Source organism: Buteo buteo, chromosome 27 (assembly GCF_964188355.1).
Source record: "Buteo buteo chromosome 27, bButBut1.hap1.1, whole genome shotgun sequence".
Lineage (NCBI taxonomy): Eukaryota > Metazoa > Chordata > Aves > Accipitriformes > Accipitridae > Buteo > Buteo buteo.
In genome coordinates this window covers 4,148,887-4,162,226 of record NC_134197.1, presented here as the reverse complement: position 1 = coordinate 4,162,226, position 13,340 = coordinate 4,148,887, and the positions used below count along the sequence as shown (strand labels likewise).

The window sequence follows — 13,340 nt, the reverse complement described above, 5'->3', positions numbered from 1 at the left end:
TGCCTAGCATTTAATCCAGTAATAATAGCAAATTAACCCAAACGTCTTTTTTATTGTCCGTTTAGTGGCTCATAGTTTCCAAAGGTGAATGACCAGAATTATTTGTAGTTACTTTTTAGGGTTTGTACAAAGACTTCTCACAGCGCAGTGCCTAGGATATGGGGTGGAAGGCTGCATGTGCAAAGTGAGGCAAAAATCTGCTGAGCCAAATCTTAGGAGGACAAATTAAAAGCAAATCACTTTGTAAGTCCATGAAGCTACACAGGCCTGCATGTTGTGTTAGAGCTGAGTGCTCAGCCTGTAAAATTCTGTGTTTATAATGACTGGTGGAGAAATGAAGCGGACTTAGAGGTATCAGCGTGGTCTGGCTTCTGTGCAGATCCTTTGTCTCCAGGTGACTGTAACTTTTGAAGTTCAGTTCTGAGCCTCAGTAGCTTACGGAGGCATTTGCACATAACTTATTTTATTCACATGGTCTAGATACTCTTAACTGTATTCCTGCCTTGAGGCTTGAGGCAGGCTGTGCTCTGGAGAGGATTATCTGGCTCACAGCATTGCTTTACAAGGTTTAAGACTGTGACATTTCTGTTGAAAATGCAGAAGTGTCTTAAAAAAACCCCAGTGACTAAATTTACCACTTCCTCTGGAACGAGAGTTGCTTCATACACTGCTCACTTCTCAGCTCTGAGTGATTGAAAAGGGAGGGTGAAAGATAAGCTCACAAAGCTGACAACTGCTGTTGTTCTGCTGCAAGTGAACTGTGTCCATCACAGAGCTGGATCATTTTCAGGTGCGATGTTGGTTGCGTGCAGAGAATGAACTATTTTTCCAGTTCCTTCAGGTTTTCTTGTGTCTCCCACCTTCCTCCCCTGGCAGCCAAGCGTGGCTTTGCAATTTCCTCTCCCTTCTAAACATAAAATAATGACTATTTAACCTCTACTCTTGCAGTCTAGTGACCTGATGTGTGTGATGACTTGTGGTGGAGTTGGGTTTATCAGCTAGAATACAATGCTAAAGGAGTTAAGTGTCTTCTGGATCAAAGTAGTCCTGGCAGATGGGCAGGGGAGCACGGGTTTGGCTTTGTCCATCTCTGTATGTACTATTAGATGCATGTATCTCACAGACAGTAATGATTTTGGTTTTGAAGTCACTTCTGAAAGTGTGATGGTTTATTTCCAAAAAGTATTAAAAAAAAAAAAGTTCTAAAATCTATGGTCCAAATAACATAAAAGGATGGAAAAAAAAATCATCTAATGAGAGAATGGAGAAAATGGGTCTCTAAATGTTTATGCCTTGTTCTTTTTCTGTGTGAAAGAGCTGGAGGTGTTTGCTCCAAAAAGCCAACAGACTGAGGTTTGATGAAACTGCCCTAGGTTACTGCCTGAGAGCAATATGTATGCTAGAAGTCTGAGATTAAAACCAGATTGGAGATGCTTATATAGAAAAGGACTGAGCAAGGGGAATATAAACACCCATCACTCAAGACATAATTCAACTTAAAACCGCCCTGTGCGCAGGGGCCGAGGAGAGCTCTCCGCCTTGTGCCCCATCCGACGGTGGGGTACGATGGCTCTCTGGATTTCCAGGCCATCACTCCGCTCTGAGAGGATGTTCTGCTGCCATCCCACCTCCGGTGTCTGAGCTGCGGTGAAGGTAGGTGGTTGTTTTACCTCTACCGTTTCCTTGGTCGCCTCCCCCGTCTGTAAAGCTGTCCTCTGTGTCCAGCGTGGGTGAGAATTCAGTAGCGTATTTAGCTAACCGCAGCACCAGCCTTCTTGGCACGTGCTTGCGTGTGCTCGGGTTAACGGTGCCTTTGAAAGCAATGTTCACAATAAAGCTCGTGGTTGCAGTCTTAATTACAGGATAACTGCTGGCTGCGTATGCTCGACGTTACACGCCAGTTAACAGACTGTTTAGGGGCAAGAAATGGGGCGCTATGTGAGCAGGGATGCCAGGGACCGTTCACTGGGGCCTGCCTGAAAAACTCCCCAGCCTCTAAATTGAAAGAAGCTGCAGAGTCGCTGCCGCTTTCTATCCCCTCGGCCCCACCTCGAAAGAAAACCCTAGCAAAAAACCGTGCTGGTGTCCCCAGCATCCCTGCAGTGGCATAGTTTCTCTACGGCCTTTCTGCAGAGGCCCTGAACATTACAAGACATGCTGCCGTGGATGCAGGAGGATCTTTCCACTTCAGAAAACGGAGGCAAAAGCAGGTAAAGGATTTAGCCAAACCTCGAGTTGGATCTGGCAAAAGACCCAGCGGGGCTGAGCCTTCATCCCTGGCCTCCGCAGCACTGACTTATTCCCCCTGTGGGCTGTCGAGCCTGGTGGAAACCCAAGCAGTGTTCAAAACCAGTGTGTCCCTGGCAGAGGCAGCTCGTTGCACTCATTAGCGCAGGCTCAGAGAGGAGCAGCAGGAGCAGCCTCGAGACCAGAAGCAACGAGGAAACGCGATGGCAGGCAAGGAATTGCTCAGTGGGCAGCAGGATGCTCTCCTCTCCCATCTCTTAATAACATCCCCCAATTCCTACTGCAGAAGTTAAACTGACCTACCGTTCGTTCGCATCCCTGCCTGGAAGGGATCCGATGTGAAGGGATGAGCAGAGGGATGGTCTCCTGGCCTGCGTCCTCCCAGCCCACACGGATGAGAGTTGCCGGTCTTGGTGCAGGGCTGGAGGCAGTGGTCGGACACCTGGAAAGCCCGAACCCACCTGGTGAAGAGCAGAGGCAGAGCAGCTCGTAGCCAAAGGAGGACTAGAGAAAACATGCAGGCAGCAGGAAAAACTTCAAAAAGCCGCAGCTTTCAGCTGCGTGGGAGCTGCGTCCCTCTTGCTGCATTTGGGGCAGCAGTGATGCTGGGCACGAGGCTGGGTGCTGCGATGGGCAAACTGCTGCCGGAGGATGGGGCAGCTCGCTGCTTCCGAGAGGGACTTGTCCCTCCATGGGGATTCACTGCTGATGAGAGCCGCAGAGACCCACCACCCTCCGGGGACATCTCGGTATCTCCATGTGTGTCTGCTGCAATCGTGAAGGGAAGCGTGGCTAATGAACTTGAGGACCAAGGGAGAGATGAGCTGCCTGCTCAGTGCCACCCTGCAGAGCCTTTATCTACAGCTGACCCCTCTCACGGGGATTAATTCTGCAGCTCAATAAACATGAGGTTATCGTATCCACATCCTGCAGCTGAAAACCCTGTCGGGGCCCTGTATGAGACCCCGGTGCGCTGCTGTCCCGATTCTGCGACGTTACTCGGGGAGGGAAGGGGTGAGTGCATCCCTCCACGCCTGACTGCAGCCAGCTCGCAGCAGGGGAAGGAGAAGCTGAAGCCCATCTCTCCTTCCCAGCACTTCCAGCAGGAGCTGAGTCCCTGGGAGTTACCCTGCCCAGCTGGGAAAAGGATAAAAATGAGTTGTTCTGAAGCAGGAGGGGAAAAAGACCCAGAGGGGTGCATGGCTGGTAGGTGGGGGTACACACATGGTGCGTTGGGGCGAGCAGAGCTGTGACCGCAGCCAGCCTGGGCTGGGGTCCCACTGGGCTCAGTGGGATGCAGGAACCGGCAGCAGCGGCCGGATCCGGGCGCCGTGGGGTCCTGCCGAGCTGCGAATCTCCCCGGCCGTGGGAGGCGATGCCGACGCACGTCTCGCCCCGGGTGGGCTCCGACCGCAGCTATCGCCTGCTGCGGGCAAGCAGGACCTCCGGGCCGCATCCGTCCCCTTCCGAAACGCGTCGGAGACCTGGGGGTGAGCAACCCTCCCGCTGCCGGAGGGAGAGAATTGGGAGAATCCTTCCCTTCAGCTCTCCCGGCTGCATCCTTCCCTCGGCGCACCCGGGACGAGTCGCCCGCATCCCACCGGACGGCGGGAGTTGCCGGGAGCATCCCGGGACTGGTGGCTTGTCCACGTGCGGCCATGGCGGAGAGGCCTTGGCTCGCAAGCAAACAGGCAGGCAGGGGCAGGGCGGCCGCCGAGCTGCTTTGCGCTCCCCCAACGCCCACGTAAGGAAGTGGTTGCATTTCTCGGAGAGGAAAAGGGAAGTCGGACTGCCTCGGCGGGGCAGCCAGCAGCTCCCACCGCTCGCTCCGGGGCTGCCGTTCGTGTCGACTGCCCAGAGTCCATGAACTAGCCCTGCTTGCCCTGCCTGCGCTGCCCAGCAAGGTAAGGAGCCGGGGAGGCAGCTCTGCCAGCCCGACGAGGAGCTCGGGTTTGTCCCGTGGGGGGGACTGTGGCCGTCACCCCTCGAGGGGAGGCAGGGAACCCCCGGCCGGGGCTGGTTTGGGGTCCGAGGGGGGTGCGGGCGACGCCTCGCCGCTCGTGGGTTCTGCTGTCGCTGCGTTCGGGGCTTTTTTGTTTGTTTGTTTTTCCAGCTTTGGCAGCAAGTTGGAGTTTTATTCTCTTGCCGGAGGCCCGGCAGCTTGCGGGGTGTTGGAAAGGGTTCCCCCGGCGGGGGTCCCATGGGGGTTGGTGCAGGCAGAGCCAGAGCTGCCTGCGATCTGCCTGCCTCTCCTCCCCGGGGCATCGACCGCCTCGGATTTTACCCAGCACGAGGAAGAGGAGGGTGGGAGCTGCCCTCCATCTGCCCTGGGGCAGCGATGTCCCCCCCCAGGACCAGGCTGGCTCTCGGGGTACCCCACACCAACATCGGGGACTGAGGGTGGGTGTCCCCGACCCGGCTGGCGGGAGGACGGGGGGGTGACACCCTGCAGGCTCCGTGGGGAGCAGAGGGGCTCCCACGGGTGGGTGCTGGGGGCTCGGTGGTGCAGGAGGACCACGCTATTCGTGGGGGTCCTGCGGGACCCCACCGTGTCCCTGCGCTGGCGGGTGCAAACCCACCTCCCGCCGCCCCGCCAGGCTCGGCAAAACCGAAAATCCAGCTCCTCTGGCACGCGGCTTTCTCCTTGGGACCGGGAGGAGCCCCCGGCGCTCGGCTCCTGCCAAGGTTTGGTTATCTCCTCCAAGGATGTTTCCGAACTGCTCGGGGCTGGCCGGGGGAGATAACGGAGCTACATCGGGTCCCAATCCCGCCCTGTCTGGCCTTCTGAAAATGCCCTTTTTCCTCCCTCGAGAGCATCCCTGTCGAGCAGGGGGATAGCCACGACCCCTCCGATGCTCTTCCCGGCTGGGAAAGGGGTTGCTGAGCTCTCCGTGGGTCACCCCACGGCTTCCCCCACCCCGGGCGGGAGCACAGCTCAGCCCACGAGGCGTCAGCAGGGAACTGGTCATAAACCAGCCGTTAGGGAAATGAAACATAAACCGCTGCAGGGAGCGATCGGAGCTCGAGCGGCCGAGCAACCCCTCGCTTCCTACTGCAGCGGCTGGGGGATGGCTTCGTCTCCTCGGCGCGGTGGCCCGAGCGGCAGCGGTTTTGTACCCTCCCGTGGGTCACCCCGTGCTAAACTCCAGTGGGATCGGTGGGGCTGGGGTTGGCAGCTGCCTGCTCAGCCGTGCCCACGTCCTTGGCCGGCGGGGACGGGTGTTTGGGCAGGGATTCGGCCGTGGGATACGTGACGGCAGGGGCTGTGCTGGGCATTGGTGTTGGGATTTCTCCCAGTGCACCTCCATGGATTTTCTTTTCACCAGCCCGGGGACAGAGGTTTGCTGGGAGGGACTTTTTTTCCTTCCCCCGTACCGTTTTTTTAGCTGCCAAAGAAAACGGGCAGCGTTCAGGGAGTTCTCAAAATAGCTGAGAGGCAAACTGTGAGTAATCCCCATCCGTCACACCCTGGCGAGGTGTTTCCCTAAATCCATGCGTTACCTCGGCCGGATGGCCAAGGGGCTGTGCCGCTGATCCAAGCCCTTCCCGGTCCTGTGGCACCTGGAGGGGGCTTGCAGGAAGCTGCTCCATCCCACGGAGCCGTCGGCGGGTGACCGGAGCGGCCGGTGGGCGCTGGCAGGAGCGGTGGGAGCTCAGCCAGGGGAAGGGATTAGTCACCGGCTCGCTGGGGCTGAGCACGTATGGATTGGGATGGGACGGGATGGGATGGACGTGCCTCCACGGGGCTTTGGCTCTTCCTAAATGAGATTTAGGGAAGAAGCAAGCGGATCGGGTGGGAGCAGCAGGAGGGAGGAGATGCTGCCCATAGCAGGACCCCCAGGATGCGCTTGGGGCTGGCAGTGCCGGTACCGGGGTCCCTGTGTACCCGGCTGGCTCCTGCCCACCAAGCTCCAGTCGGCCAGGGCAGGACGACAGCGTGGTTTGGAAGTCCCCAAGCGGTCCCTGCTTCCCATCTGGTGATGGGATACCCCTGGGGCACCCAGCTGTGGGCATCTGGCCACGGGCACCCATCTAGGACCCAGCCATGGGATGCTCAGCGTGGGGTGTCCGGCCACAGGGCAGCAGCATGGGGAACGTCTCCTCCAGCTCAACCCGGACCCTCTCTCACCCCCCTCCCCGAGCTCAGGCAGTCTCTGAGCTTGGAAATCCTCCGGGAAAACCCTTCCCTGGCAGAGGGGGGGGCACGGTGGGCTGCAACACGGGGCTGATCCTGGTGGGAGGGAACGCTCGGCGGGGCTGGGAGCTGGGGGTCCTGCTGGGCGCTTGTCCCCATGGCCAAAGCAGCATGTCCTGAGGGCCACGGGGGGTCTCGCTCTGTCCCCAGCCCGCAAGCCATGGCTTACCACAGCTTCCTGCTGGAACCCATCAGCTGCCATGCCTGGAACAAGGACCGGACCCGTAAGTACAGCCTGGGCACCGCATCCCAAAATCCCCAGGCATGGCCCAAAGTACCGACTGTCCCGGCGAAACATCCCTGCAGCAGGCGATGCCCCCCCAAGATAGGGCAGAGCTGGGTTGAGGCTGGGTTTGGGGAAGCAGGTCCTGCCACAGACAGATTTTGGGACTGGGACAGCACATATTTCCCCCCTGCATCCCCCTGGTCCCGCTGCCAGGGCAGAGCCTGGTGCAGGGGGGGGTCAGCACAGCGTCCAGCCCTGAGGCACCACGGCAGCCGGACGAAGAAGCTCGGAGAGGAGAGGAGAGCAGAGCCGGGTGATTCACGGCCGATGGCATTTCCCGGCCACAGCGGAGGGGATGTGGGAGAGAACAAAAAGGGCTTTCTCTGCTGTGGCTGGCGTGCTGGGCAGGCAGAGCAGGATGGGGTTGGATGGGAGTTGAGCACCCGCAGCCATCCCATCCCATCCCATCCCATCCCATCCCATCTGATCCCATCCCATCCCCTCCTGTCTCATCCCATTCCATCCCACCAGCCCCACGGGACCACGCGCTGGGCCAGGGATGACGCTGGGCTGTCGGGTCAGGGGGTGTTTGCAGGAGCAGGGCCAGCTTTGGGACAGCACGGGGCCGGGGCTGGGGGGTTTGGTGGGACCCCACTGTGCAGATGGAACACTGGAAGGGGCAGGTCACCCCTGGCTGGTCCCGCTCCCCTCCCAGCAGAGCCCATGACCCAGGGGAGGGCTTTGCCCCTGCTGCTCTCACCCCGCAGAGATCGCCCTCTGCCCCAACAACCACGAGGTCCACATCTACCGCAAGGATGGGGCCAAGTGGAGCAAAGTCCACGAGCTGAAGGAGCACAACGGGCAGGTGACGGGTGAGTCCTGGCTGACGGAGGGGATGGGGACGTGGTCCTGCCCCAGCGCCGGTCCCAGCCCCGCTCGGTGGCACCGGCAGCGTCTGGATGGGGATTGTGCAGCGGGTAGAGGAGGGGGAACAGTTTGTGTCTACGTCTCCTGGCCCTAATCCAGCATGTCAGAAGGCACCCAGGGGTGGGATGGGATGGGAGAGGTGGGTAGGGAGGGATGATATGGGATGGGATGGGGTTGGGGTCAAATGGGGTGGGTGGGTGGATGGATGGGAAGGGATGAATAGATGGAAGAGATGGGATGAGATGGGTTGGGATGGGATGAGGTGGGATGAGATAGATGGAATGGGGTGGGATGGGTTGGGATGGAATTCTTTGGGGTCAGAGGGATGGGAAGGGAAGGGATGGGGTGGGATGGTTTGGGATCCATGCAGGAGTAGGGCAAAGAGGGATTCTGGAGCAGAGACCACCCAGAACAGCTCTGCCTTCAAATGGCCTCCAGCCCCGAGTGACCCATCTCCATCCCCATCCCCATGGCTCCCTGGGCCACCATCACCCCTCTCTGCCTTCCAGGCATTGACTGGGCCCCTGAGAGCAACCGGCTGGTGACGTGCGGGACCGACCGCAACGCCTATGTCTGGACGCTGAAGGGTAACGTCTGGAAACCCACCCTGGTCATCCTGCGGATCAACCGGGCCGCCCGCTGTGTCAAGTGGTCCCCCAAGGAGAACAAGTTCGCCGTGGGCAGCGGCTCCCGGCTCATCTCCATCTGCTACTTTGAGCAGGAGAACGACTGGTGAGGGTCTGCCATGGCCTCGCTGGGTCTGTCCTGGGGGAGATGGAGCAGAGATGGAGAAGAGATGGATGGATGAGATGGATGGATGAGATGGATGGATGGACTGGGAGATAGGAGACCAGAGGAGTTGGAGGTGAGGCAGAGAGGAGCTGGAGGAAGAGGTGAAGACAGATGGGGAGATGGAGGGATGTGCTCCCCATGCCCAAGCTGCTACTGCAGGATGGTGGCCCAGGGCAGCTCCTGGGGCACTTGGAGCCCTGACCACCCTCAGCCAGCCCCTCCTGAAAGCCCAGGGTGGTTCCCAGGGGTGGTGTTGCTCCCCCACCGATGCCAACCGCTCTCCACGCAGGTGGGTTTGCAAGCACATCAAGAAGCCCATCCGCTCGACGGTGCTCAGCCTCGACTGGCACCCCAACAACGTCCTCCTGGCCGCCGGCTCCTGCGACTTCAAGTGCCGGTGAGGAGCAGCGGGGGTGGGTGACTGGGAGGACCTGAGGTGGGGGGATGCCCCGAGGACGGTTTGGGGTCCCACCCTGGCACAGCACGGAGGTGTGTTGGGTAGCTCAGCACCCTGGCTCGCCCATGGGGCAGGCTTCACCCCTCTGGGTGGTGCTGGAAGCCAAGGACGGGGTAAAGGGGAGATGTGGGGAGGGCTGAGGGGGTGCCCTGGGGACCATCCCAGCATTACAGCACCCAGCAGGGCATGAGGGGCAAGCGGGGCACCCTGCGGGCTCTGGCAGGGAAACTGAGGCACGCAAAGGGGCAGGGATGGTGCTGCGTCCAGGGACGCACGGCAAGGCTCTCCCCTCCCAGGATCTTCTCAGCCTACATCAAGGAGGTGGAGGAGCGACCCAGCCCCACGCCGTGGGGCTCCAAGATGCCCTTCGGGGAGCTGATGTTCGAGTCGAGCAGCAGCTGCGGGTGGGTGCACAGCATCTGCTTCTCGGCCAGCGGCGCCCGTGTAGCCTGGGTGAGCCACGACAGCACCCTCTGCCTCGCCGATGCCAACAAGAAGATGGCGTAAGCAGGGCTGGGGAGAGGAGGGGGCTTGGGGTGGGGGGGGGCTGGGGCAGCCATACTGTCGTGGCAGGGGGGGTTGACCCCAAAACTGACCCAGGGATGGAGACATCTGGGTTTGGGTTGGGCCAAGCAAACGCGGACGGAGGAGGTGGCACATCCTCTCCTGGTAGTCTTGCGGCTTCCACCCATGTTACGAGCTGTGCCAGTCTCAGCGCGGACAGGCTGGAGCTCGGCTCGCTGCTAACACCCTGCCCTCCCTCACAGCGTCGCCTCCCTCTGCACCGAGACCCTGCCTCTCCTGGCCGTCACCTTCATCACCGAAAACAGCCTGGTGGCCGCGGTAAGTCCGGGCTGGGGACATGGGGCCATGCCAGGAGCCGGCAAAAGGGTGCTAAGCAGAGCGACCTGGTTCCCCAGGGCCACGACTGCTACCCAATGCTGTTCACCTACGAGGAGAGCCAGGGCACCCTGACCTTCGGAGGGAAGCTGGATGTCCCCAAGCAGAGCTCCCAGCGCGGTCTCACCGCCCGCGAGCGCTTCCAGAACCTGGACAAGAAAGCGAGCTCGGACACTGCCAACGCCACGCTGGACACCCTGCACAAGAACAGTATCAGGTGCGTACTGGGGGGGGGGAGTGGGTGGAGGGCCAGGCTCAGCTGGGTCACCCTGGGGGTTGCTTGGGGGTGCTGGTCCCCAAGCATCCCCTGGCAGTGTTGCTGTCTGGCCTGGGAGCTAGGACAGCCCTGGAGCATCCCGGGAGCATCCCTGCATGTGGGTGGGGGAGATGGAGGGATCCAGCCCTAGGAGCTGGGACAGCCTGGAGCATCCCCAGAGCATCCTCGGAGCATCCCTGGGTATCCTCGGAGCATCCCTGGGTATCCTCAGAGCATCCCTGCACATGGGTGGAGGAGGTAGCGAGGTCCAACCCCAGGAGCTGGGACAGCCCTGGAGCATCCCTATACATGGATGGGGGAGACGAAGGGGTCCAGCCCCAATCCCACCCACCGGCTACCGGGAAGAACCGAGGGCTCAGCAGGGACCTGGGGCTGACTCCCCACTGTCTCTTTGTGCCCCACAGCCAGATCTCGGTGCTGGCAGGCGGGAAGGCCAACTGCTCGCAGTTCTGCACCACGGGGATGGACGGCGGCATGAGCATCTGGGATGTCAAGGTAAGGCATCCCCACGGTGCCACGGTCCCCCAGGCTGGGAGCATCCAGCATTGAACCCTCGTTAGCCACGGCTTTAATTGCAATCCCTCACCCTGCTGCTGCGCAGCTCTTTGCTGTGGTGGTGGGGCCCATCCTGCCCACGGGGGTCCCACAGTCGTGGGTGGGATCTCCTTTAACACAGGGTTGGGTGGGGGACACCCCTGGGTGGCACTTTCACAGCTCACCATCAGAGCGGGGGTTGATGCTAGCCTTGTGCAGGGAACCAGCACCCCCTCCTGGCTTCAGGTTTGCCCACGTGGCTTGAAAAATGAGCCAAAACCAGTGGAAGTTGGGATCTCTTCCTCGTGGGGATGGGTTAGCACCCCAGGGGACAGCTTCCCCCCCGCTTTCAACTCCCCAACCACCTCCAGTTGCCTTGGAAAATAAAAAGCTGGTGACGAATGACCTCCCGGTTCATTTTTAGAGCCTGGAGTCAGCGCTGAAGGATCTCAAGATCAAATGAAGGAGCCATCCGGGAAGGGCGTCCCGGCTGCCAGCCCACCCCTGCTACGCTGCGCCTGCCTGCTTTCCCCCGCGAGCCCCCGTGCCACGCGAGCCGGCCACGGTGCCACCAGCACGCTTCCTCGGCTGCCAGCCAGCCCCGGCGGCTGCTCTCAGACAAAGAGAACAGGGTTTTTTTTTACTATTTTTGTTACCATCCTACCCGATGCTGGTCATACATCGCTTAAAGAAATCAAGAATAAAGTAAGGATTTTCCTGCATAAATCCGATGATTTTTATTTTTTTTTTGCTTTTTTAAAAACAAGTTCAAGGCGAACATGCGTGTGATTAGAGCACATCACAGCTGCTGTGCCGCATCTCACCATGGGTCCGTTCTGCTGCCAGATTTGAGGATGAATCAGGACCGTGGGGATAAGGGGAATGTCACCTTCCCGTTCCCTGTTTCAGCACGATTTCAAAACAGGATCGGTACTAGAGAGAAGGTAGGGGCAAGGATGGAGGTGGCATGGCAGCGCAGGTTTCCCACATTGCTCCAGGCACCAAGCTCCTCCTGGACCCCGGTCAAGTCCCGTCAGGTGTGCAATTCCACACCCTGGGAGCCAGCTCAGAAACCTTGGGCTGCCAAACCAATCCTGCCGCTTTCCAGCCTGTTATCGCAGGCTGCCAGGTCATTTTGATCAGAGCACCTCCAACTTCGACCTTCCTCATTTCTAACTCGGGCTACGAGCAGTCCCATCTCACAAAGGACAAAGCTGCTCCCAGGAGTGCCAAGGAGCCTTTGAAGAAGCTGTAAGAAAGTGGATAAATCTTTCTACATTTCAGAGCAGGGTTTAATTGTGTGTGGTAAACAACGGGCAGGGTCACACATTTCAGAGGGCATGAAATCATGATGAAGTGGTTGGTAAGGGCTTTGGCAAAGGCAGAAGAAGAACCAGTACCCAGGCAGGTGTGTTAGGGCAGGCAAGATGCCCAGCCACTCCTCCAGCGTTGCCGTGTCTTAAAATGAGCGTCTCTGCAGAGGAAATCCTAAATTTGTCACCAAAAGGAAAAGGAACCTGTGCAGTGCAATGTGGTTACTCCTCCGGGGATCAGACCTCGCTGTGACAGCTCGGGTTAAACCCCGATCCTGGTGGTGCCCCTCGAAGCAGACCAGCCCTTCCACTGACCACAGCCTGGGAAGGGAGTGCTGGCTGGCAGAGAGGGACAGTGACATTTGGGTTCTGGCCCAGCCATTAGTTAGCCGGAGGTGTGTTCTACTGGGAAAAGATTTTTCCATCCACTTCTTCGTGTTCACCCCGTGTCAACAAGCCCCATCCCTCTCCCCCCTCTACCTGTGGCTCCTGCCCTGCTCCGTCCCAGGCATCAGCCTGCCGCCTCCCACCACCCTGCTCCATCCGCCTTCCTGCGCTCCAAGGACCCCCCCAAACTTTCCGCGTCAGTTCTGTCCCCACTGGATCAGCTCTTCCCTCTTGGAGCTGACAGCAAGGGCACCTCTCCTGGTACCACTCATCTCATGTAGCTCCCTGAAGATATTTCCCATCTCAAATCATGCTTTGGGGCACAAAAGCACAGGCTGGCAGAACAGCCCTAGGGGTTACACTTTCACCCATGCGCAGAGATGACCCGGCCTTCCTGCACCAGGAAAGCAAGTTCCCCACCGCGGTTTGGGCAGGCAGCTCACAGAGACATTCCCCGTAGCTGGGGACTCTGGCACACCCTCATGCCTGAGCCCCCGCAGCCAGGCACGGAGAGGATTACACAAATGTGATTTGTTCTGTCACCCTGCATCTCTACGACTGTAACCTCTCTGCTAGAGACTCCGAGAGTGCTCTCGTCTCAGGTCTGGGGCTGAATCTCTGCCAGCCTTTGGTAAGCGAGTCTGGGAAGCGCTGGTGTCCCTGGCACAGGCTGACAGCAGGACACCCTGGACCTCCTGGGGCACAGCGGGTTAGAGCATCTCCTGCTCCAGCAGCCCTACACTGTGAGACAGGACATCTGACAGGGGTGACAGTTCGGGGACTGGCCTTCTGACACAGCGACGAGGTCCGACAGCAGCCTGAGGGTAACTGTTATCTCCACTGTGGTAATCAGATTGTGCAAGACAGTCCATCAGAGACAGCAGGAAAAGCTTTTCACCTTCAGGCTGCATCTGCTGATGGAGCTCCTGAACCTCAAGCCAAACTCCACACCACAAACAACGCAGACCAGCAAAGCAGCAGATGCACATGTCACCACACCACCAGACTGCTACTGCACCTTGCATCTCAGCAGCAGCCTGTACACCTGTGTTCATTTACACACGCACAAGACGAGGACAGAGCAG

At 59.2% G+C, this 13,340-nt stretch overlaps 1 protein-coding gene across 1 annotated transcript; it reads left to right on the top strand.

Moving 5' to 3' along the window:
- Positions 1–3,944: 3,944 nt before the first annotated feature.
- Positions 3,945–11,286, top strand: ARPC1B (actin related protein 2/3 complex subunit 1B). The gene is made up of 10 exons (XM_075058962.1): positions 3,945–4,151; positions 6,593–6,666; positions 7,436–7,540; positions 8,105–8,327; positions 8,677–8,784; positions 9,141–9,347; positions 9,612–9,687; positions 9,765–9,961; positions 10,426–10,516; positions 10,980–11,286. Exons 2-10 carry the CDS (start codon positions 6,603–6,605, stop codon positions 11,016–11,018), a joined length of 1,110 nt encoding a protein of 369 aa, XP_074915063.1. The 5' UTR covers positions 3,945–4,151; positions 6,593–6,602; the 3' UTR covers positions 11,019–11,286.
- Positions 11,287–13,340: the final 2,054 nt, after the last annotated feature.